We start from the raw sequence: 21328 nt of genomic DNA on the forward strand, positions 1-21328 counted from the left end.
GTGGCGTCCACGTCAAGTTATGAGCAATATCTCGCGAGAAGCAGATATTATAAATACGGACGCTGTCTGTTCACTGTCAAATCAAACCTGATATAGAGTGAGTTACTATACTGCTGGGAACATCATTTACCAAAGTTAACCAACAGATTTGGTAGGTACATTTTTCAATTTTTTTTATTATATAGGCTGCTTATGAGTGACGGTGGTTGTGTTTTGTGGAAAACTGTCCGAACGTGAGAGTTCATCTTTCGATTTTGACTGCGCTGCTGTAACCTTTGCTATACTGTATCAATCAATATCACTTGCACTAATGTGTATGCTGTCGTGGGGTAGGTCAGAACATACAGAGGTAGATAGTTTAATTCGTTTAGTCAGCAGAAAATAATGAACTAGTTCTCTTTTTATCTTTTTAATGAAACGACTGATTTATTTTGTATAACATTTACTTTTCTCCTCTTGTTTATGTTTGCAGACATGGAGTCAGTTGAAGTCGTCAATAATCAGGTTTGACTTTGGGACTAAAGTATCTAAAAATGAAACATGAGAGCAGAATATAACATACACAAAGTCAAATAACTAACATGTTCAAGTGGCATTGATAATTACTTTTTTTTATTGATTCGGTGTTTTCTTGTCCAGTATTGTGAAAAATCCTAGCAAGTTACACCGTTTTACACTATACTACTGTAGGCAGGACCAGTGTCCCAGACATGGATTCACAATCATTATTTAGCTAATTGCCTCCAGTTGATATGATTTGGGTTGCTCATCCTAACCTCCTTAGCAACCTGTAACCTAGTATTTGTTTGTACTTGAGATATTTTGTTGACCGAGTGTTCTAACATCCATTTTCAACTGTCACCAGAATGTGGTTGAGAGGGTGGCCAGCCTCCCCTTGGTGAGCTCCACCTATGACATGGTGTCCAGTGCCTACTGCACCACCAAGGATAACCACCCCTACCTCAAGTCCATGTGTGAGGTGGCCGAGCTGGGGGTGCGAACCATCACCACTGTGGCCCTCACTGGTGCAGCGCCGATCATCGGCAAGCTGGAGCCACAAAGTAAGAATCTAGCCATCTCCAAATCTATAGCAACCTGGTATACTTTCACTAATGTAGACCTACATATTGAGTTTCATCTGTTTGATTCATTGGTAAAATCCGGAGACCTAAAAAAACGGGAAAAAATACGCTATTGTGAGATGCCAGAATTGCATTTTTAGCATAATATTTTAAGCACATGCTTATTACTAACACTGAGGTGAACTGCCAAGCCTTTTGTGACGATGAGAAGATTGAGTCCGACTTCCTAATACATTTGTAAGGAGCATGAAGTCTGGCCAGTCATCTCTGAGCTGTTGCTCAACAACATGACCTTTTACCCAGTAATGTGTAAGGCCTTGCCTTGAAGCAGTAAGACTTTTTTTGTGTATGTATTCCTGTGTAGTGATACAAATTATTACTCTCCCTTCCCAACCTTGAATGTGATACATTTAGCTCATTATTTTCTGCCTTTTTCTGACCCCAGTTGCCATGGCCAATGACCTGGCCTGTAAAGGTTTGGATAAGATTGAGAAGACCTTGCCAATCCTACACCAGCCTTCTGAGCAGGTATGTGATGACTCGCTGCCCAGTCTTTACTTAGCACTGACTGGCATCGCGACAACACACTTCACAACGAATCAAGCACATGCCAGTCAGGGAGGCCAACCGTAGAGAGAGGAGTAATGACTCGTACCCTTGGGTGACAAACGGGTCACCCATTTGGATCTGGCTCTCCCTGTGTCGTAAATAAGTGTCTAGTCAGTTAGCGGTCATTTAAAGCACAGGGCTCACTTGAAAATCAGATGTCAACCTCGATGTGACTTCACTTTTTAAATGAAGGATAACTGAAAAATTACCTTATTTCTTTTCTCTCAATCCAATTCTTCCTGTTTAGATTGTTGCCAACACCAAGGATGCAGTGACCGGTGTCAAAGACGTGATGTCTGTCACCGTCACGGGGGCCAAGGACAGTGTGTCCCACACCTTGACTAGCGCGGTGGACCGGACTAGGGGCGCTGTGCAGGACAGTATGCAGATGACCCGGGCTGCGGTCAGTGGTAGCGTAAACACGGTGATGGAGAGCCGCATGGCCCAGATGGTCAGCAGTGGAATGGACACGGCCCTCACCACCTCCGAGCGCTTGGTGGACCAGTACCTGCCTCGCACTGAGGACGAGCTGGGTGAGTGTCAGGCTTCTAACTTGTGGCTCAGTGGGCTGACAACCCGAGCATTAGGATCAGTCATTGATACAATTGAGCTATGCTGGTGATATTTAGCAGGCACTCTTCTCCAGAGTGACTTACAATCAGCACATTCAACTAAATTAGGTTAAACAACCACATCTAAATTCATACATTTTCCAGCAAAAGGGGAGCTTATTCGGCTTCGGTCATGATCACAGATAATAAACTTGTTCAGAGTGTTTTCTAATGACCAAATGAGGGAAAAGTCTGTTTTTTGGGGGGCTGAATTATCTTGGTTTGGAGTACAGATATAAAGAGGCATAATCCTGTACACAATGTTTTCCTACAATCCAAAACATAAATGTTGTCAATGGACTTTGTGTTAGAAAGTGAACTACTCATAAATCCATTTCCTAGAATGTGTGAAAACATTCAATACGCATGCTAACTTCTAAACCCATACAAGGTCAGCATTTACGATGATTACAATAATGATTTTATAAGGCGCTTGATGTTTTTTACACAAAACTCTCAAAGTAATGCAATGCTTTATTTCATGTTCCTCTTTTCATCTGGACAGAAATGGAGGCTAAAACGGTGAAAGGGTTCGACGTGGCCAAGGATGCACCTAACTACTATGTCCGTCTGGGCTCTCTGTCTACCAAGCTGCGTAAGAGGGCGTACCACAAGGCCCTGGCCCAGGTCAAAGACACCAAGCAGCGCAGCCAGGAGTCCATCTCACAGCTCAACCACACTGTGGACCTGGTGAGTGACATCAAATTGTGGAAATCGAGAACTTTTATTGTCCATAGAATGTGGACATTTTCAGAGGATGAGATTACCTTTCTTTCAAATGATTGAAAATTAAGATCCTATAGATCTCATGAGACTCGTTTTATACTGAGAGAATGAGACAGATTTTTTTTAATCTATTATTTTATTTTCAACCCTTTTAGATTGATTACGCCAGAAAGAATATTGACGGAGCTAACCAGAAGGTGAAAGGCAAACTGAGCTCCCTGGTCGAGTGGAAGTCTAATGAAGGAGATGGCAATGAGGCAGAGGTAATGATCACGTTCCAAAGAGCAGTCCTCATAAAATACTATTTTAGCCAAGTCAGATTGTACATCTACCCTCTGGCAGGTTGCATCTAAATTGCATATTTCAGTTATTTTATTTGGCTAATCATTGGGGAAAGGCTATTTTAATGTGAAGATACAGATTCATTAAACGGACTTCCTCATTTCTCCCCCAGAACATAGAGTCGAGGACCCTGGCGATGGCGCGCTCCCTCACTCAGCAGCTGCAGACAACGTGCCTGGCGCTAGTCTCTGGTCTGCAGGGCCTTCCACAGAACATCCAGGAGGAGGCGCTGTCCCTTAGCCACTCTGCCTCGCAAATCTACTCCAGCTTCAGCAAAGCGTCGGCGTTCGGGGACCTGTCGGATGGCGTTCTAGCCAGCAGCAAGGCCCATCTGAACAAGATGAAGGAGTCGCTGGATGACGTCATGGACTACCTGGTGAACAACACGCCCCTCAACTGGCTGGTAGGTCCCTTTTACCCCCGGCTGGCCCCACCCCACACCGCTGCATCTTCCCCGTCCCAGAAGACACCAGCCCCCGCAGAGGTGGAGATGAAATCCATGGACTCTAAGCACTAGCTGCCTGTTTAACGACTTTCTATCATATCCCATAGTATTATTCCTTCATCAAACATCCCTGATAGTCACACTAATGAGCCTGCATTTATTCAGCATGTTGATGAATAAATGTTGACATACTGTTTGACAATGTTTAGGCATTCTGACTGAACTTTGCTCCGTGTGTGCTCAATAATCTAGCTACATTTGCCCATGCCTTGTCTTATGCAGCACAGTGCTTTTGATACGGTTGTTTTTGACATCACTTTATATCCTGTTGTAATCATAACTTGCCATATAGTAGTTATAGACTCATGTTAACGCATAACCATGTATGCTTTCATCTTTATACAAGTCTTAATAAATGGGTTAATATTTCATGTGTGTGTTGCCTTGCTGCCTTGAAAATAAGCCGGTTTGAAAGCATGAGAAAATGGAATTTGGTGTTTTTATACATTGTCACACCCATCTTCCGCTTCAGTGAATTGTGTGTGTAATGCATTGAGATATCTTGGATATGGAGTTGAGTGATTAAACTAACTGAACAGTAGTGGTATGCTTTTCCAGGACTAGGTTTTGCAAGAATGATGCAACCCTCCCTGTATTTATTTGTAGTCTTAAGAACATACCATTAGGCTGTTTTATTTGTTGGACTTAGTTGCATTTTCCATTGGCAGGTACCAGACTTCACCTTCTCAGACTTGGCCTCGGAACCTGACCTCTCCTCAGTTGAGGACGATGGCATGTCAGATGAGTCCAACAGCAACGAACCCCTATCAGCTCCCCTTGCCCACCAATAACCTGCATTGTCAGATAAATAAAATGTCCACAGATCATCTGTCTGTAATGCTTAGTTATATTTGAAAATAGATTCTAATATTTTTGAAATACCATTGGTAGACATTCATAGTAGTTGATTTGGACACTGTATTTGAAAATACACTATGTTTTTAATATGTAGGTATTAAATACACATGGATTTGAACAAAGGTCTGTTCTGTTGTGGAATGAAAAAATATTTATTCGCTGTGAAAAAAAAATACAGTTTTGAATGGGATTCAAGATATCATAGAATCCATGAACGCAGTCATTTAAGATACCATTTTTGTGGATTATCTACTGATGCCTTAATGACAGCGTTTTTCATTTTTGTACTTCTTGCACTAAACCGTTTAAAAACTACAAGGCACAGAAGGTGGCCACGTTCCCAGCGTATTTTCATGGCAGGTTAAAGCCTTTAAATAAACATTGCAGCTATACAGTAACCATGGTGTCCTTTGCTGAATATAATGGAAGACAGTGGGATACAGACTAACAAGAATACATCATTCTCAGTTGCAGATCATTTAGGAGTAAATGTAACCTGTGTGTGGTTGTGTTTCAATGATCCGTTCTTTATTCAGTAAAGACACTTACAAAACTAAAGAAAAGCTGGGACCACTTTATTTGACATAATGCTCATAACGCCTTCATGACAATGTCTAACAAATATGAGGAATAGTCATTTACACAAAATCTCTACAAAAGCATTGCCAGGAATCCTTAACATGACTTCCGATCAAGTCTTAATGACATATGGCAAAAACTGTAGAGCACAACATCCCTCAAGACCTTTTTGACAACATTGAGACTTAATCTCAATGAAGTCGCTGGTGTATTTTCAGGTTGCCGCTTTCAGTGAATCTCTTGCCACACTTTATACACTGATAAAGTTTCTCCCCTGTATGAGTTCTCATGTGGTTTCTAATGCCGCTGTTGGAGAAAAAACGTTTTTCATACAGCTTGCTGCGGCCTGTGTGACTCCGCAGATACTGTGCGAGCATTCATGGTACGCTGAACCTCTTCCCACAATGTTCACAGCTGTAGGGCCGTTCACCTGTGTGTTTTCTCATGTGTACCATTGAGTGACCCGAGATGTAAAAGGCCATTTCACAAACGCTACATAAGCACGTTTTCTCCCCTCTGTGCACCCCGAGGTGTAATGTCAGTATATTCGACTGTAAATCCCTTCCCACAGATGGAACAGATAAAATGTCTCTCCCCGGGGTGTGTGCGTACATGTGATTGCAAAACTGCTTTAGTCCCAAAGCCGCTGCCACAATGTGAACAAACATACGGCCTTGCTCCAGTGTGAATCTCTTCTCACACTAGTTGCAAAGGAACTGCCTGGCTTCAGAGTGAACACTTTCATGTCGTCTCAGGTCACAGTGGTTTCTGAAACCCTTCCCACACTGGGAGCAGGTGTACCCGTTGATTTGATGAGAGAAGTATAGATACAGTTGAAGTCGGAAGTTGACATACACCTTAGCCAAATACATTTAAACTCAGTTTTTCGCAATTCCTGACATTTAATCCTAGTAACAATTGTCTGTCTTAGGTCAGTTAGGATCACCACTTTATTTTAAGGATGTGAAATGTCAGAATAATAGAAGAGAATGATTTCTTTCATCTTTTATTTCTTTCATCACATTCCCAGTGGGTCAGACGTTTACATACACTCAATAAGTATTTGGTAGCATTGCCTTAAAATTGTTTGACTTGGGTCAAAGGTTTCAGATAGCCTTCCACCAGCTTCCCACAATAAGTTGGGTGAATTTTGGCCCATTCCGCCTGACAGAGCTGGTGTCAGGTTTGTAGGCCTCCTTGCTCGCACATGCTTTTTCAGTACAATCTTTGTCCCCATGTGCAGTTGCAAACCGTAGTCTGCCTTTTTTTAATGGTGTGTTTGGAGCAGTGGCTTCTTCCTAGCTGAGCGGCCTTTCAGGTTATGTCGATATAGGACTTGTTTTACTGTGGATATAGATACTTTTGTACCTGTTTCCTCCAGAATCTTCACAAGGTCCTTTGCTGTTGTTCTGGGATCGATTTGCACTATTCGCACCAAAGTATTTTCATCTCTAGGAGACAGAACGCATCTCCTTCCTGAGCGGTATGACAGCTGCGTGGTCCCATGGTGTTTATACTTGCGTACTATTGTTTGTACAGATGAACGTGGTAACTTCAGGCGTTTGGAAATTGCTCCCAAGGATGAACCAGACTTGTTGAGGTCTACAAGGTCTTGGCTGATTTCTTTTGATTTTCCTGTGATGTCAATCAAAGAGGCACGAAATGCATCCACAGGTACACCTCCAATTGACTCAAATGATGTCAATTAGCCTATCAGAAGCTTCTAAAGCCATGACATAATTTTCTGGAATTTTCCAAGCTGTTTAAAGGCACAGTCAACTTAGTGTATGTAAATTTCTGACCCACGAATTGTGATACAGTGAATTATAAGTGAAATAATCTGTCTGTAAACAATTGTTGGAAAAATTACTTGTGTCATGCACAAAGTAGATGTCCTAACTGACTTGCCAAAACTATAGTTTGTTAACAAGAAATTTGTGGAGTGGTTGAAAAACAAGTTTTAATGACTCCAACCTAAGTGTATGTAAACTTCCGACTTCAACTGTATATGATAAGGTGGTTATGTCAAGTCACGTTCCGTGGTCAAACTATAATTCTAGCGAGCATCCCTTTATCTTCACCACCGTAGAGTTCTGTAGAGTCCTATAGAGCACAATGCCCTGTACTCCTGTAGCAATCTGTTTTCAAATGTTCGACACTCCCTGACTGACTAGCTTTCATGTCGGTGACTGTTAGTGGGCAGGATTCAATTAATATTTGTGTGATTACCTAATATACGGTGTCGAAAAGCTGCCACTTGGAGAAACAAAATAACCAATTACCTTATTATTACGAGAAAGATCATATTACGATGCAAGTCAATCATTTGTTATTATGAAATAACAATTATGTTATAAACAGGAAGAAAAAAAAATCCCCAATATAATGTGTGTTTGTTTGTCTTTCTTGCCACACTTGGTGACTGGTGGTGGACTGTACTGATATTACTCACTGAAACCTGTAAATGTGGCCTTTTCCCGATGAATCCGCTGGTATACTTTCAGGTTGCCACTTTCAGTGAACCTCTTACTGCACATTCTACACTTGTAAGGTTTCTCTCCTGTTTGAATTCGCTTGTGTCTGCTAAGGTCGCTGTGGGAGGTGAAGCATTTGTCACACTCTGTGCAGGAGAACGGCCGCTCGCCTGTGTGGATCTGCCGATGTACTGTGAGATCGCAAGCTCTTCTAAAACCTCTTCCCACAATGCTCACAGATTTTGGGGCGTTCATCCGTGTGTGTTAGTCAGTGCACCAACAAGGCACCTAAGGTACGAAACAATATTTCCAAAAACGGTACACGAGAACGGTTTCTCCCCTCTATGCCACCTGAGGTGACCTACTAGTATTCGCTGTTGGTTTCATCCCTTCCCACAGATGGAACAGACAAAAGGTCGCTCCCCAGTGTGAGTGCGTACATGTGATTTCAAGACTTCCGTGTTCCTAAAGCCCCTGCCACAATGTGAGCAAACGTATGGCCTTTCTCCAGTGTGAACTCGACGGTGCTATTTCAGAGCCACATTTGAATGAAATTTCTTCTCACACTGGTCACAATGGAACGGCTTTGCCTCAGAGTGAACTGTTTCATGTCGTCTCAGGTCAGATTAGTTTTTGTGACCCTTCCCACACTGGGAACAAATGTACCTGTTCTCCCTGGTCTTCTTGACTTAGGAGTTCTCTGTCTCACTGACAGGCAGGGAGTTGTTCTCAGCTCCAGCTTCTCCAGAGCCCAGGATCCTGCTGTCCTCATTCGGATGGTTCTTCATGACATGCTCTTGGAGGGTGGTCTATCGCCTGTCAGAGAATTGACACTGTGAGCAGAAGCCCTGGGACTGTGGGGGCTCGGCTTTAGCTTGTCCTGCAGGTACAAAACACAGGAGAGTGAAATTGCTGAGTTCAACGTTCCATTGCAGATTGTCATCAGCAGCTGATGAGACGATAATCTTTTTAAAATTTTAAATATGCAGAAATCTGTTGTGCAGTTATAGAAACTGTCCACTAAATTGAGTTACGGAGTAGAGTGAGAAATTCAATAACAACAACAAAAAAGCAAAAAGGTGGGATAAGTTACTTTACAATGTTATTGTAAGATAGGCGGTAGTCAAACCTAGACCCTGCTTCTCGAAAAAGTAACCAAACTTAAACTCAGGAGACCATGTATAGAGTACTGTGCATACCAAACATTAGGAACACATCCAATGCTTCCAACAGGTATGTCAAGTTGGCCGGATGTCCTTTGGGTGGTGGACCATTCTTGATACACACAGGAAACTTTTGCGTGTGAAAAACCCAGCAGCATTGCAGTTCTTGACACAAACCAGTGTGCCTGGCATCTACTGCCATACCCCGTTCAAAGGCACTTAAATATTTTGTCTTGCCCATTCACCCTCTGAATGGCACACATACACAATCCATGTCTCAATTGTCTCAAGGCTTAAAAATCCTTCTTTAACCTGTCTCCTCCCCTTTATCTACAGTGATGGAAGTGGATTTAACAAGTGACATCAATAAGATTCACCTGGTCAGTCAGGTGTTCTTAAATGTTTTGTATACTCAGTGTATCTATGCAAAATATTCTGTCCTTAATCTCAATACCATTGACGGCCCCTGATGGCCGTTTCTGCTGCCCAGAGTTCCCAGCCTCTTCCAGTCTTTTAGTGTCCTCATCACTTTCCTCATTGGTGTCTTCATCTTCCCCGCTGACTTCTTGCTGTCCCTCCTCGCCATGCTCCAATTCTTTCTGTCTTTCCTTCCTTCTGTCGTCACATCACTCCGTCTTCACCCTGCCTTTTCCTCCACCTCTCTGGGTCGGTTTAGACTCCAGTGAGGGAACGAGGAGGAACAATGTGGACAGGATGGTATCAGAGTCGTAGAAGAGAACATCTGGAAAAAAGAGAGAATCCAACCGGCTTACTAAAGCTGTTCTCTTTCAGGAGAATCCCCCACAAGCATTTACCACAGAGGTGAAGTTCAAGTAGATCACCTGAGGGATCCTTACCTTCTTTAAGGTGCCCAGGATGTCTATGATGCTGCAGCAGTGTCTTCAGATGCTCAGGGTCAGAGACAGAGACAGACTGCTCACACTCCTCCAGGTCAGTAAGGGTCAGGTTGAGAATAGATGCTGTCTGAGAGGTTGAGAATAATAAGTAGAACAGCTTCCATCTCTCTCCGCGCCCCAACCAGGGCCCGCACCAGGGCCCTCCTCTCGCCCCAACCAGGGCCCTCCTCTCGCCCCATCCAGGGCCCGCACCAGGGCCCTCCCCTCGCCCCAACCACGGCCCTGTCCTCGCTCCAACCAAGGCCGCACCAGGGCCCTGTCCTCGCACCAACCAGGGCCCTCTCCTCACCCCAACCAGGGACTTCTCCTCGCCCCCACCAGGGCCCTGTCCACACCCCCACCAGGGCCTGAACCAGGGACCTCTCCTTGCTCCAACCAGGGCCTGAACCAGGGACCTCTCCTTGCTCCAACCAGGGCCTGAACCAGGGACCTCTCCTTGCTCCAACCAGGGCCTGAACCAGGGACCTCTCCTCGCTCCAACCAGGGCCTGAACCAGGGACCTCTCCTCGCTCCAACCAGGGCCTGAACCAGGGACCTCTCCTCGCTCCAACCAGGGCCTGAACCAGGGACCCCCTGCACACGTCGACAACAGTCACCCTCAAAGCATCATTACCAATCGCTCCACAAAAGCCGCAGAGCAAAGGAAACAACTACTTCAAGGTCTCAGTGAGAGTGACGTCACTGATTGAAAAGCCACTAGCACGCACCACTAACTAGCCAGCCATTTCACACCGGTTACATAAGCATGCCTGAAGAACGGAGAAAAGCACAGCCCAATCCCACAGGACCCCTACTCTGTTGATACTTAGGGATGTTTTTTCATTCATGGAGGGGGCCATTTAAAAATATATATTTTTTACCTACATTTCAAGCAAGTTTACAAATGAATGTCGACGTGTTTTAGATGATCTAATAGGAGGGAGGTTGCTGAGGGGAGGAAGGTTTATAATGTCTGGAACGGAGTAAATGGAATAGCATCAAACACATGGAAACCCCGTTTGATACCATTGCACTTATTCTGCTCCAGCCATTACCACGAGCCTGTCCTCCCCAATTATGGTGCCACCAACCTCCTGTGAGATGGCGTCAGTACTGTGTAAAGCTGGCAACTGGCAGCATCTCCTCCAGTCTGTCAAATAACCGCCACACCAGTATCTGCAGCGCTGTATCATACCTAGAGCTGTACTGCACAGCGAACACCTCCAACACAGGTGTTATGTAGTCATTATGTAGTTTAAACCCAGGCATAATGTATGTAGTAGTCAAATCATACTCAATATTCCCCTCAAGGTCATTCTAGTCCTTTGAAGCAGGGATTTGTGACAGGATCTAGACGTTAGATATTATCTCACCTGATGTGTTCCCTCTTCGTTGGGTCTTCTAGCAGTGTTTGGACCAACTCCACAAAGTTATCCGTTGATACCTCCACTTCTTTGACTTTGCTCTGAATATGCAATCACACACAAAACAACTGTAAACATCTGCAACTAGGTAAAGCAGACTTGCCTTTAACAGACTGGTGTGTGTTACACATATTGCAGGTTAAGTACCCCCTCACACATTGTGCATGAATGGATTCTGTCTAGATGGGGCTGGATGGTTTTGTACCCAGCTGGGTTAGACTACACACCACCACACAATTCAAGAACCAGCTGAAACAGGAGATGTATGCATTTTATATACTGAGGAGACAAACTGAGGAGTCAAATATGTAACTGATAAGGAGTGAATACAAGGCGTTCAGGAAATTGTGAAGAGAGCGATCTTCGGTCACCAATCCCATGTCACTGAGATCCAGGGGCTAGGGGCGAACAAAAGTCTGAATTTCACCCCCGACCCTACATCATTCTCAACCCTAAACACTTCCACCCATCTCACCCTCGCTCTCAGTCCCAGGATGAGTTGGACCCTCTGCCTGAAGGTCAGCAGCTCCGGAACCATCTGTCACCAGAGTCACAAACTCCTCCAGCTTCCCATACTGCATCGTCACGCTGCTGAGCCACTTGCCACATGGAAGCAGACATCAGAGTAGTGGTGACACCAGGAGACTAGGGAGGATAGAGGGAGATCAGCACCTGTTATCAGAGGTGGAAGTTAGGCAGTTCCTGTCAGTACACTCCACTGTTTTGGTGTGTCATGAAATTAGTTGTAAACAATGTCGTTATATGTTTGAAAGTACAATGTCAGTCTCATGGAATGTCAGTCCTTACATTCGCTCTTTAGCTAGCTAGCTATTTGTACTTCCTCGGCAACTTACCAAAGAAGTGGCAGGACTAGGCTTGTCGAAGTGACAGACAATGAAAATCATTATTAAAACAACAATTCAACAAACCTGAAAATCTTGATGTAGGGTCCATTTCCTCACTCACTTGGGGAACTTTCCAATTAGCTAGCTAGCAGGTGCGGCAAAACGTGGTTTTAACGTCTTAATTGTTATGCATTGATTGTCAACAAAACATCACGGCAAGCTGTCCTGGCTAGTAAACAATATTTCGCCATAAGATAGGGTTTGAATATTTTCTGAACTAACTTACTTGGCTTAGCTTCTTACAACCATTTAGCTAACTAACTGCTTTATATTCTTCGGATGTCGGATATTTCTTCTTAATTCTTATTTTCTGCCACCAGAAAGATTTTCATACTCGCAGCTTTGCGCGCCACGCAAATTTTTTCCACATTATGTAAGTCACGTGGTATGAAGCAGAGCTTTCCATTTGCCTTTAGCTCACTGAATGAATGTGATGTAACCCCTATCTGGTGTGTCACGTAAACTAAAGGAAAGCACTGGAGAGGCATAACCCTATGGAAACGGGGTACGTCTCAATAGTTTGTGACTTCCTCTCTAGCGTTTTGCTTTTCCTTATCGGTTGAAGTAAGGTCATTTGGATATTATTTTGTTTGGCATTATTTAAACATATGTTGTTGTTTTTTAAAATACCAGCACACCATTCGTATAGATGCTTAGGCAAAACGTTATTATAAATGTTAGGTAGCAATTTTTGGGCCTCATCAACACACACACACACACATCTATGACGTCATGTACAACATACATGACATTTTAATATGTCCAGGAGGAGTTTGTCCTACTGTCCATCATAATCGATTACATCAGACAACGGAAAGTCACATGAGCAATTCAACACAAATATGGATGAAGAAAAGGTAAGCGACTTCCAACACATTTCATTAACAGAAACTATATGACTATTAAACAAAATAAATTGCAATAGTTATGAGAATCACAATTATATAGCCTAGGTCTAGAGATATGATGCTTTCAAGACAACAGGAAACTCAGAAAAGAATGAGGTCAAATAGTGACTTCAGTGATTTCAGAGCTCTGTCTTGTCTACACTTGACACTTACATGTGACTTCTGCTCTCAGAATAGGAAGATTGCGTTGAAAATACAGATCTAGATGCAACAAAAAGTTGCGTTGTGGTCTGATTGTGTTCAGATCTGTCTGACCACTTCAGGTGGTGGTCAGGGATGCACTGTGTGCGGATTTCTCCTCAGTCTGGATGCAATCAGGCTACCGAAAGTGCATACAGTGGGTGACGTCATCAGCACTTTTCATTATAAAGTTGGAGGAAATACGTTCCTAGCGTGTGGGGAATGTGTTTTCCAGCCTCTTAAATTCTAGCCAGCTAGCTAATATTTAGATTTTTTTTTTTTTTTTTTGGCTAGAGTTATGCTAGCTCATGTGCATTCCCTTTAGCGTTGCTTGCTAACTAGCTACAGAGGTTAGCTGGCTACTTAGCTACAGTAGTTAGCTACTGCCATCAGTTGTTGTTGTGTTATCATATTTTACCTACTCCACCGTTTTTAGAACCCATATTGGGATTTGAATATAGTGCGGGAACGGACACAATGTGGACATGGTAGACACATTTCAATGTAAATGTAGACGCAGAACGTGTTCAGAACATCATTTTCAGAAAACAAAAGCTGCATGAACTGTCAAGTCTAGACGCCAGAGGATGATCCCAGAGTTTCCGACTTGGAATTCCAACATGGATGACCATACAAAAAACATTTTGCCCAGTCGAATCCTTGTATTTTTCCAGAGTTCCAGTTGTCAAATCAAATTGTATTTGTCACATGCGCCGAATACAAGCCCTTGAATGCACTGAAGTCGGATGTCGGAGATTTCTGAGTTCCAAGTTGTCTTGAACGCAGCATAATTTCACAAACTACTTTGATTTCTCTGTCTAATCATAGTTGACACCTATTGTACTTTGCTCAGAGAACCTAATTTCTACCCCTGAAAACAACTATATACACCGATTTGGTTTAAATAGACTATGACTGAACTGTGCCTTTAGTAGACTAGTCTTGCCATGGAATCGCCTAGCCTATGCTAAGTACCCACATTATAATTTATTGTACATTCAAAAAATATAACCCTAGTATAAGAACTTACAGATTTTGAGCTATGGGCTGCACATGTCAGTTATTGGGTCTATGCCTACAACACAAGTCTTATTATGACTACAGTAGGCTATTTTAATGGGACATGATTGCATGGACTTCAATTCCTGTCCAGGGCCACTGTTGTCACAACTACACCATTATGATGTCAAAAAGCTCAACACCTGTTTATCCTTACTTTGGCTGCATTTCAGACAGACCCTCTGTGTCCACGGATCAGACTGTTTAGAGGGCATAGCCTATAACTAGGACACAATTCTGCGCTTTTAAGTTTCCTTTTACAAACTTGATCCAATGTTAGATGAAAACGCTCTAGGTCTATTTGGCAGCTTTGTGTTATAGTCTTTTCAACAAAACGTTTATAAAATGTCTACAGATTAAAATATGAAGGAAGAAAATGTAAAGCTTAATTTTCATGAACACTGTATATATACTGTAGGCTATGATGATTATAACAACAAAAGTTGCTTATAACATGAATTATAAGATAGTCATCAGGAGAAAGGGATGAAGGAGGAGGTGAAGGAAGAGATACTCAACTAAAGGAGAAGGACAAGTCTGTCAAGGTAGGATTGATCCTTTGGTCATTTCTTTTTGTTGCTCAGTTTTAAGCTATCTTGTTTCATTTTACAAACTTGATTCAATGTCAGACGAAAAAGAGGCAGTCCTATGTCTTTCGACAGCTTCATACATATAAAAAAAACTCTTACTTTCATTTTGATGAACACTGTATAGGAGAAGGTGAAGAAAGAAGAGTTCAGCTGAACAATGAGAGGAAGGTAAGATTAGTCCTCTGGTCATTTGGGTTCCTTGCTAGGTTTTAATTACTATCTGCCTATGTATTGGCTAAATTATGGGCTGCCTTGACTTGGTGCAACACATTAAGGATAATAATTAATGTGGGACCTGAAATCTGTTTCCTTGAAGATGAAGAGAAAATCAAGTTCCAAGAAAACTTCTGAAGCAGGTTAGAGATTTTTCTATATTAAATTATTGCTTTTCCCAGTACATGTACTGTTTGGTTAGTGTGCCCTTTGTTGTTCAGATTCATTCTTTTAAAAACACAACAGCTCATGTCCTTTAGGTCCCTCGGTGGCATTCTGTTCACCCCGAGCTCAGTATCCAGATAAATACCAAAACAGAGTGGCAGTAATTCAACTCTTACAGGAGGAAGGAACTACGGAAGAGTCTACTTTATCCGAGAGGACGTCTGCTTCCCAATCCTCATCAATTTCATGAGGAATCTCACTGATAGGTATGCTCAAAATCTTTCAATAGCGTCCATTCTTTATACAACAACCCTGTCTGGACCACTACAAAACAACTGAACATGTTAACTTGTGTCTTTATCAGGCAGTGGAAGGTGATTCAGGAGGGCATGAGAAATCCTGTAAGTTTATCTGTCAACATTTGATGTGTGATTATTTGATAGAAAGTTGGACATGAAGTTTATCATATTGACTAACTAAGCACTTGACACCACAGCCCCTCAAGAATAAATATCATGCTCTTTTTTTGTATTGAAACCAAAATATTTAGGGAATAGAGCGAAAACAGTTTTCCATATAGCGGAAGAAATCCTCACCCTGACCCTTGCACATATATTAGAGCTAGATGCCGTTAAAGAAGCTAGCGCCTCTCCCTCGCTGACTGGATCAGAGTGCGTGCATCCAGGAACATGTGGTGAAATTTAATGAAGGTCTACCTAAGAGGCCTGGCAGTGGAAAGGCCATGTGTAGTCAACGGGTCAAGAAATGATCCCCGAACACAGTTACCACAACAGAGAATTGAGGACGAGTGGCAGTGGCAGATAATTTTACAGCTCCCACACACCCCCTCCACGTTCTTCCACAAGGTATGTTCACCAACCACACTTCAACTGTGTGCCTGACCTGACTGATCTTAGCACCGTATACATACTGAACTCAGGCTAACTTTTTCACACATTACACAGCATATGACAGTTCTAAGAATGAAAAGCTAAAGAACGACTGTTTTTATGGTAGTAAGAAGGCAGACACCACATATTTAGAGAACTAAATATTACAATTATTGTGATTTAGGTGAATTTAAAGTATTTATTTGTAGAGATCAATATGTAAAATTATTCAAGATTGATCGATTCTTGTGTTTGTTTTGAAGTTCCCAGACGTCGTTGCAGAGGGCACATAGAGGAGACGCTCAACTGACAGATCCTCTTAATGCCCTCTTTGGGATCAAAGATCTGTGGCCAGAGATGTCGTGAGTCAGGTGAACTCTGACATCGCACTGATCATCTCCTGTTCCAGCTCAGGTAAATCAAGACCGGTGTTGTGTGACACCTGCAGGCGATATACCATGCAGGCCGCCCAGAAGCTGGTGTCTGCTATCTGTGCCAAGCTGTGGAGGTTTGGAGTCACTGGACAGGCTGCGCCTCAAGCCAAAACCGATCCATCTAAGGAGAATGTGGACATTGAGGCTTCCTTTGCACTGTCGACAGGAGAGGTCATGGCTGTTATGGTCAACTCCAGAGAATGCCAGGAAGGAGAGTAAGGAACAATGGATGCGCTTTGAGAAATCGCACAAAGTCCATATTTTTTTCCCGCTTCAAGGGATAGTGTTGGTGGTCTTCTGTAAGACTCCCTAGCTGAGAAAAAATATCTGAAAGAGACTGTATCCCCTGGCAGCTTGGTGAGTCAAAACATCCTCGTACTTTCACCTTCTGAGAAAATGTTTGGATCTCCTGTAATGACAACCATTGATAAATTATCCAGTGATGAATTGAAGTCAGAAGCTACTAAAGTTTTTAGTGAAGTCTATCTGCACAAACGTCTGCTTGCACACCTGAGCTTTCAAGTAATCTGGCCAGTGAAAGGAATCTGCCAGCTATGTCAGAAGACCATTTAACAACTACAATTAATGTAGGTTCTGAAGCCTCTGAAATGATGGATTCCTTTCTGAGGAGCAGGCCCAGAGTGGTTCCAGTTCTCCTCAGGCTGTGAAACAAGGCAAACTACTGTAAATCGCTCTGGATAATTGATAAAATATTTTATATGTTGAAAGATAATGATTAAATAATTCCACTCTGAAACCATATAATTGTATGAAATTGATTAGAATCATAAAACTATAATCTGATGATGTGTGTCGTTTTAGTCAGAATTAGAACAAGGACCTTTTGTTCCTTTTTAGTACGTAAGCATGGTGCAAGTAGGAAACAAATGATAAGAGGAGCTATCGACAGACAAGTTGTAATACTGTGTTCCTTACAGGACATTCTGTCTCCACCCGTGGAGGGGAGAAACTGTTAGGCTTGCAGAAAATGATGAAACATCGTTGCAGATTAAACAATGTATCTATGTAGTGGAAAAACACAGACTGTCTGAGCAAGGCGTAACTTAAGATTTGAACTTGTTTGTGTGTTATAAAGACTGGGTTTGCATTTTTGATGTTAGGACGTCCTCGTGAATAAACATTTTGACTATTGTAAGCTGAGAAATCTGTCTGTTTCATTTAAACCAGAATCTTACAAACTCTGGGTTGCAGACTGAGTAGGTTAATTGAAGTTTATGAACATTGATAACAAAATTCTCATAACAATAATATAATCTGCTAAATGACTCAAATGTAAATATGACACCAACGACTGATTGTCACGAGAGCATTAGGAGGCTCTGAAGGTTTAAGAAGTAATACACTAATCAGATGTTCAACAAATACACAGTTTATTTATCAGTTTGCATTTGCTTCAGCATTGTCAATATTGAGTTAATAAGGGCTCAGTAAACTACTTACTTCAGTTGATTGAAAAACTATTGGTATAATATGGACCTCGAGGGGACCTGTAACATGATGCAACATGAGTTCTAGGACACATACAAATTGAATATACCATCAACAACAAAAAAAACGCTGACTGCAATATATGCACAGTAGCCTACATAAAAATTGCTGACATAGAATACGCAATAACACACAGACATGTCAAGTTCAGAGATCATTCTGAAAACAATGTATTGCCTGCCCTAATACATACTGTCAGAAGTAAAATCTCACTAGTGATATGGATTGTCTGACTAACACAGACATTAGATTAACTCGACTACTTGATTTTAAACATCCTACAATTTGGGGAAAATAACCTCAAATTCTATCTAGACTACAGAGAGCTCAATCTGTGAGAGTCAATCCTCTGAGGTTCATAGAAGGAAAGTTTTATATCTGATAAACAACTCACAGAATAGTAGGGTAAAGCATCACTGACATAGGTCTCTAGTCTAACTCACATAACTCAGCTGTGGTCTTAAAGCAATGAAGCCAGAACCCAGGATAGAGGGGCTGCGTGAATCTGGTCTGGACACTGTGGAGGAGGGTCATTGTGTCAGAGACACTGTAGAAGGACAGAGTGCCCGCCTGGTGATCCAGGTACACTCCTACTCTGGAGGACTGAGGGCGTGCCACTTCAGTCTTTACATTATTATGTCGGAAAAAGTAACCATTACTACAGCACTCTAAACTCCAGGACTTGTCATTGTGTCCAAATTGACAATCATCCGCAGGCCCAGATCGGCTGATGTCTTTATACGAAACGCCTGCATAAATCTTCCACCCACTCCACTCCACCTCCCAGTAACAGCGCCCAGACAGACCTTCCCTGCACAGCACCTGACACAATTGAGTGAATCTGTCTGGACGACTGGGGTAGGAGTAGCCTTTGCGCTTCAGTTTCACCTTTCTGTTCCGCTCAGACAGAAAGAGTTGTCTGTATAACGTGTTTGGGTCCAGGGTGAGCCGACATGAATCTGAGGGAAGAGAAATTAAGAAAAAAAGATATGATATGAGTCCCCCTCTTTACTTGCATCTCAGGGTTTGTGGTGAGTATCATTGAAAAGACAACTGTTAGCAATTGGACTCACATTGTAAGAAGTCGGCTCTGGTCTTGGGCTCGGGTGGGTGTAGAACATCCACTAGATTCACTGAAACGCACATTCACACACAGTGAAAGAGTGTTATGATTAGACAATATAATGCAGTGTAGGCTAGAACTTCAATGTCATCAAAGTATGCAGATGGAACAGATGGTACTTTCTAACCTACCTCTGGTGGAGATTCTGCACCATTCTCTCTTCAAGATGCCCTCCAGTTTCTCTCTCAGGTTAGACACAGCCTCACTCACATCCTCAAAGTACTGAAGAGGACGGACATCGATGGTGGGCAAGTCTGAAAATACACTGGGACTGGCGAGAGACTGATAACTCTGCAGAGAGAGAATTTATTTGTATGGATGTTTGACAGTCAATCTTCTGTGTGTGAACTAACAAATTCCTAAAATGAAGCACTTTGCTACTCTACGAGAGACATAAGTCTAAGTCCGCTAGCTATATAAATAACATACTACTCACTACTTTAGCTAGCTACAAAGGCTTTGGTAAACCCACCCCAGAATAACGAGTTCCTTTTGCAATAACAGACAGATGGTCACTCAGTGAAGCTACCTCCAGGAAATGGATGTGATCCTCTGTGTGTGTCAGCTTCTCCAGCTCAATCTCTCTCCTCTTCAGCTCAGTGATCTCCTGCTCCAAACGCTCCATGAGGGCTTCAGCTTGACTCACAGCTGAATTCTCCTGGGCTACGATCAGCTCCTTCATCTCCGAGCGCCTTCTCTCAATGTAGTCAATTAACTCTGTAAAGATCCTCTCACTTTCTTCCACTGCTGCCTGTGCAGAGCGCTGTTAAAACACAAATGTAGACAAGAGATGGCTTTATGTTAAAAAGTCTATTCTCTTTCTCTGACTTGGAGCCTCAGAAGATTGCTATATCATATCGTTGTGGTTCCTGAGATATCAAACGCTTCTCCAGGCGGTTTGGGATCATATGATCTGCCCAACACGACTGCAACAAAGATGACATGGTTAATCTCCTCTGGTCAATACTCACGCTGAGAGACTCCACAGCCTGTTGCAGTTCCTTCAACTCTTTCTCCCTCTCCTGGACTCTCTGGTTGACCTTCTGCTGACTCGTCCCTATCTGCTTCTGTGGACAAAAAAACACTTTATTGAGCTACATGGCAGTGATGCGATTTAACAATGCAAATCTGTCTCATATGCCTATCTACATGTGATGTTTTTTTGCTATGTTGTTTTGATCACAATAACTTAAGATTAGCTCTGATTCTCACCTGTTTCTCAGTCTTTTCTGCAGTGATTGAGACTGTATCATGGCCTTTATGTTCATCCATGGTACACAGATAACAGATACACTGCTGATCGGTCCGGCAGAAAATCTCCATCAGTTTGTCATGATGAGAGCAGATATTGTCCTGTAATTGTGTGGTGGCTTTGACCAGCTTGTGCTTCATCAAAGGAGCTACATTATAGTGAGGCTGGAGATGAGTCTCGCAGTAAGAGGCTAGACACACCAGACATGACTTGAGAGCTTTCTGCTTTCTCCCATTGCAGAAATCACATTCCACATCTCCAGGTCCAGCAAAGCACAGAGCAGGAGAAGTAGCCTGGAGCCCTGTCTTCTTCATGTTCCCGACCACCATGGCTAGCAGGCTATTCTTCATCAGAGCAGGCCTTGGAGAGAAGGTCTGTCTACACTGGGGACAGCTGTAGACACCCGTTGGGTCATCCTTATCCCAGGAGTCCTCAATACAGTTGCTACAGTAACTGTGTCCACAGTTGATAGTGACCGGCTCTTTCAGTAAATCCAGGCAGATAGAGCAGCAGAACTGGCCCTGGTCCAGGAGAACTCCCTGCTCAGCCATTTCACCGATCACTCACAAAGACACACCCCGGTAGCAATGCTACATACAAACAAAACGTGAATTAATGAATTAATCTAGACAGCTAGACGTTTAAAATATATCCCAGTCCCCCAGTTGAACTAGTCTAATTCCAATTCAATAATACACATTTTACCAGTCGTGATTATCAATTCAAGATATGACAATTCAAATGTGGTTATTATTGTTGAATCGACTAGCAGCGAAGGATCAATCCGAGATCTGCAGGGGACAAAATTATGCGCAACACAGGAAGTATGCA

General features: G+C 42.7%; 3 protein-coding genes and 1 long non-coding RNA gene across 7 annotated transcripts; 2 read left to right on the top strand and 2 right to left on the bottom strand.

Annotated features, from left to right (window-relative positions):
• The first annotated feature begins 52 nt into the window (after positions 1 to 52).
• Positions 53 to 5131, top strand: LOC120049636 (perilipin-2-like). 2 transcript variants are annotated; one of them, XM_038995953.1, is made up of 9 exons: positions 53 to 151; positions 473 to 504; positions 866 to 1061; positions 1528 to 1610; positions 1939 to 2224; positions 2808 to 2992; positions 3184 to 3291; positions 3483 to 3773; positions 4544 to 5131. In XM_038995953.1, the coding sequence occupies exons 2-9, from the start codon at positions 475 to 477 to the stop codon at positions 4664 to 4666; spliced, it is 1302 nt and encodes a 433-aa protein (XP_038851881.1). In that variant the 5' UTR covers positions 53 to 151; positions 473 to 474; the 3' UTR covers positions 4667 to 5131. The 2 variants fall into 2 exon arrangements, with proteins under 2 accessions (XP_038851881.1, XP_038851882.1); XM_038995954.1 differs by lacking the exon at positions 4544 to 5131 and having other exon boundaries at positions 56 to 151; positions 3483 to 4246.
• A 2127-nt stretch (positions 5132 to 7258) lies between these two features.
• On the bottom strand, positions 7259 to 11850 carry LOC120049483 (translation initiation factor IF-2-like). Its single transcript, XM_038995748.1, has 4 exons — positions 11745 to 11850; positions 9807 to 10439; positions 9404 to 9691; positions 7259 to 8666 (listed from the first exon to the last, which is right to left on the bottom strand). Exons 1-3 carry the CDS (start codon positions 11848 to 11850, stop codon positions 9576 to 9578), a joined length of 855 nt encoding a protein of 284 aa, XP_038851676.1. The 3' UTR covers positions 7259 to 8666; positions 9404 to 9575.
• A 1662-nt stretch (positions 11851 to 13512) lies between these two features.
• Positions 13513 to 17364, top strand: LOC120049637. Of its 3 annotated transcripts, XR_005477129.1 has the most exons (7): positions 13513 to 14866; positions 15036 to 15079; positions 15228 to 15267; positions 15385 to 15555; positions 15654 to 15690; positions 15840 to 16155; positions 16443 to 17364. It is a non-coding gene; the product is annotated as an uncharacterized LOC120049637 (long non-coding RNA). The 3 variants fall into 3 exon arrangements; XR_005477127.1 differs by having other exon boundaries at positions 13513 to 15079; XR_005477128.1 differs by having other exon boundaries at positions 13514 to 15079; positions 15909 to 16155.
• A 618-nt stretch (positions 17365 to 17982) lies between these two features.
• Positions 17983 to 21282, bottom strand: LOC120049233 (tripartite motif-containing protein 16-like). Its single transcript, XM_038995468.1, has 6 exons — positions 20458 to 21282; positions 20217 to 20312; positions 19775 to 20008; positions 19377 to 19536; positions 19196 to 19255; positions 17983 to 19081 (listed from the first exon to the last, which is right to left on the bottom strand). Exons 1-6 carry the CDS (start codon positions 21046 to 21048, stop codon positions 18552 to 18554), a joined length of 1671 nt encoding a protein of 556 aa, XP_038851396.1. The 5' UTR covers positions 21049 to 21282; the 3' UTR covers positions 17983 to 18551.
• Between the last annotated feature and the right edge of the window lie 46 nt (positions 21283 to 21328).

This window comes from Salvelinus namaycush, chromosome 6, assembly GCF_016432855.1.
Source record: "Salvelinus namaycush isolate Seneca chromosome 6, SaNama_1.0, whole genome shotgun sequence".
NCBI lineage: Eukaryota > Metazoa > Chordata > Actinopteri > Salmoniformes > Salmonidae > Salvelinus > Salvelinus namaycush.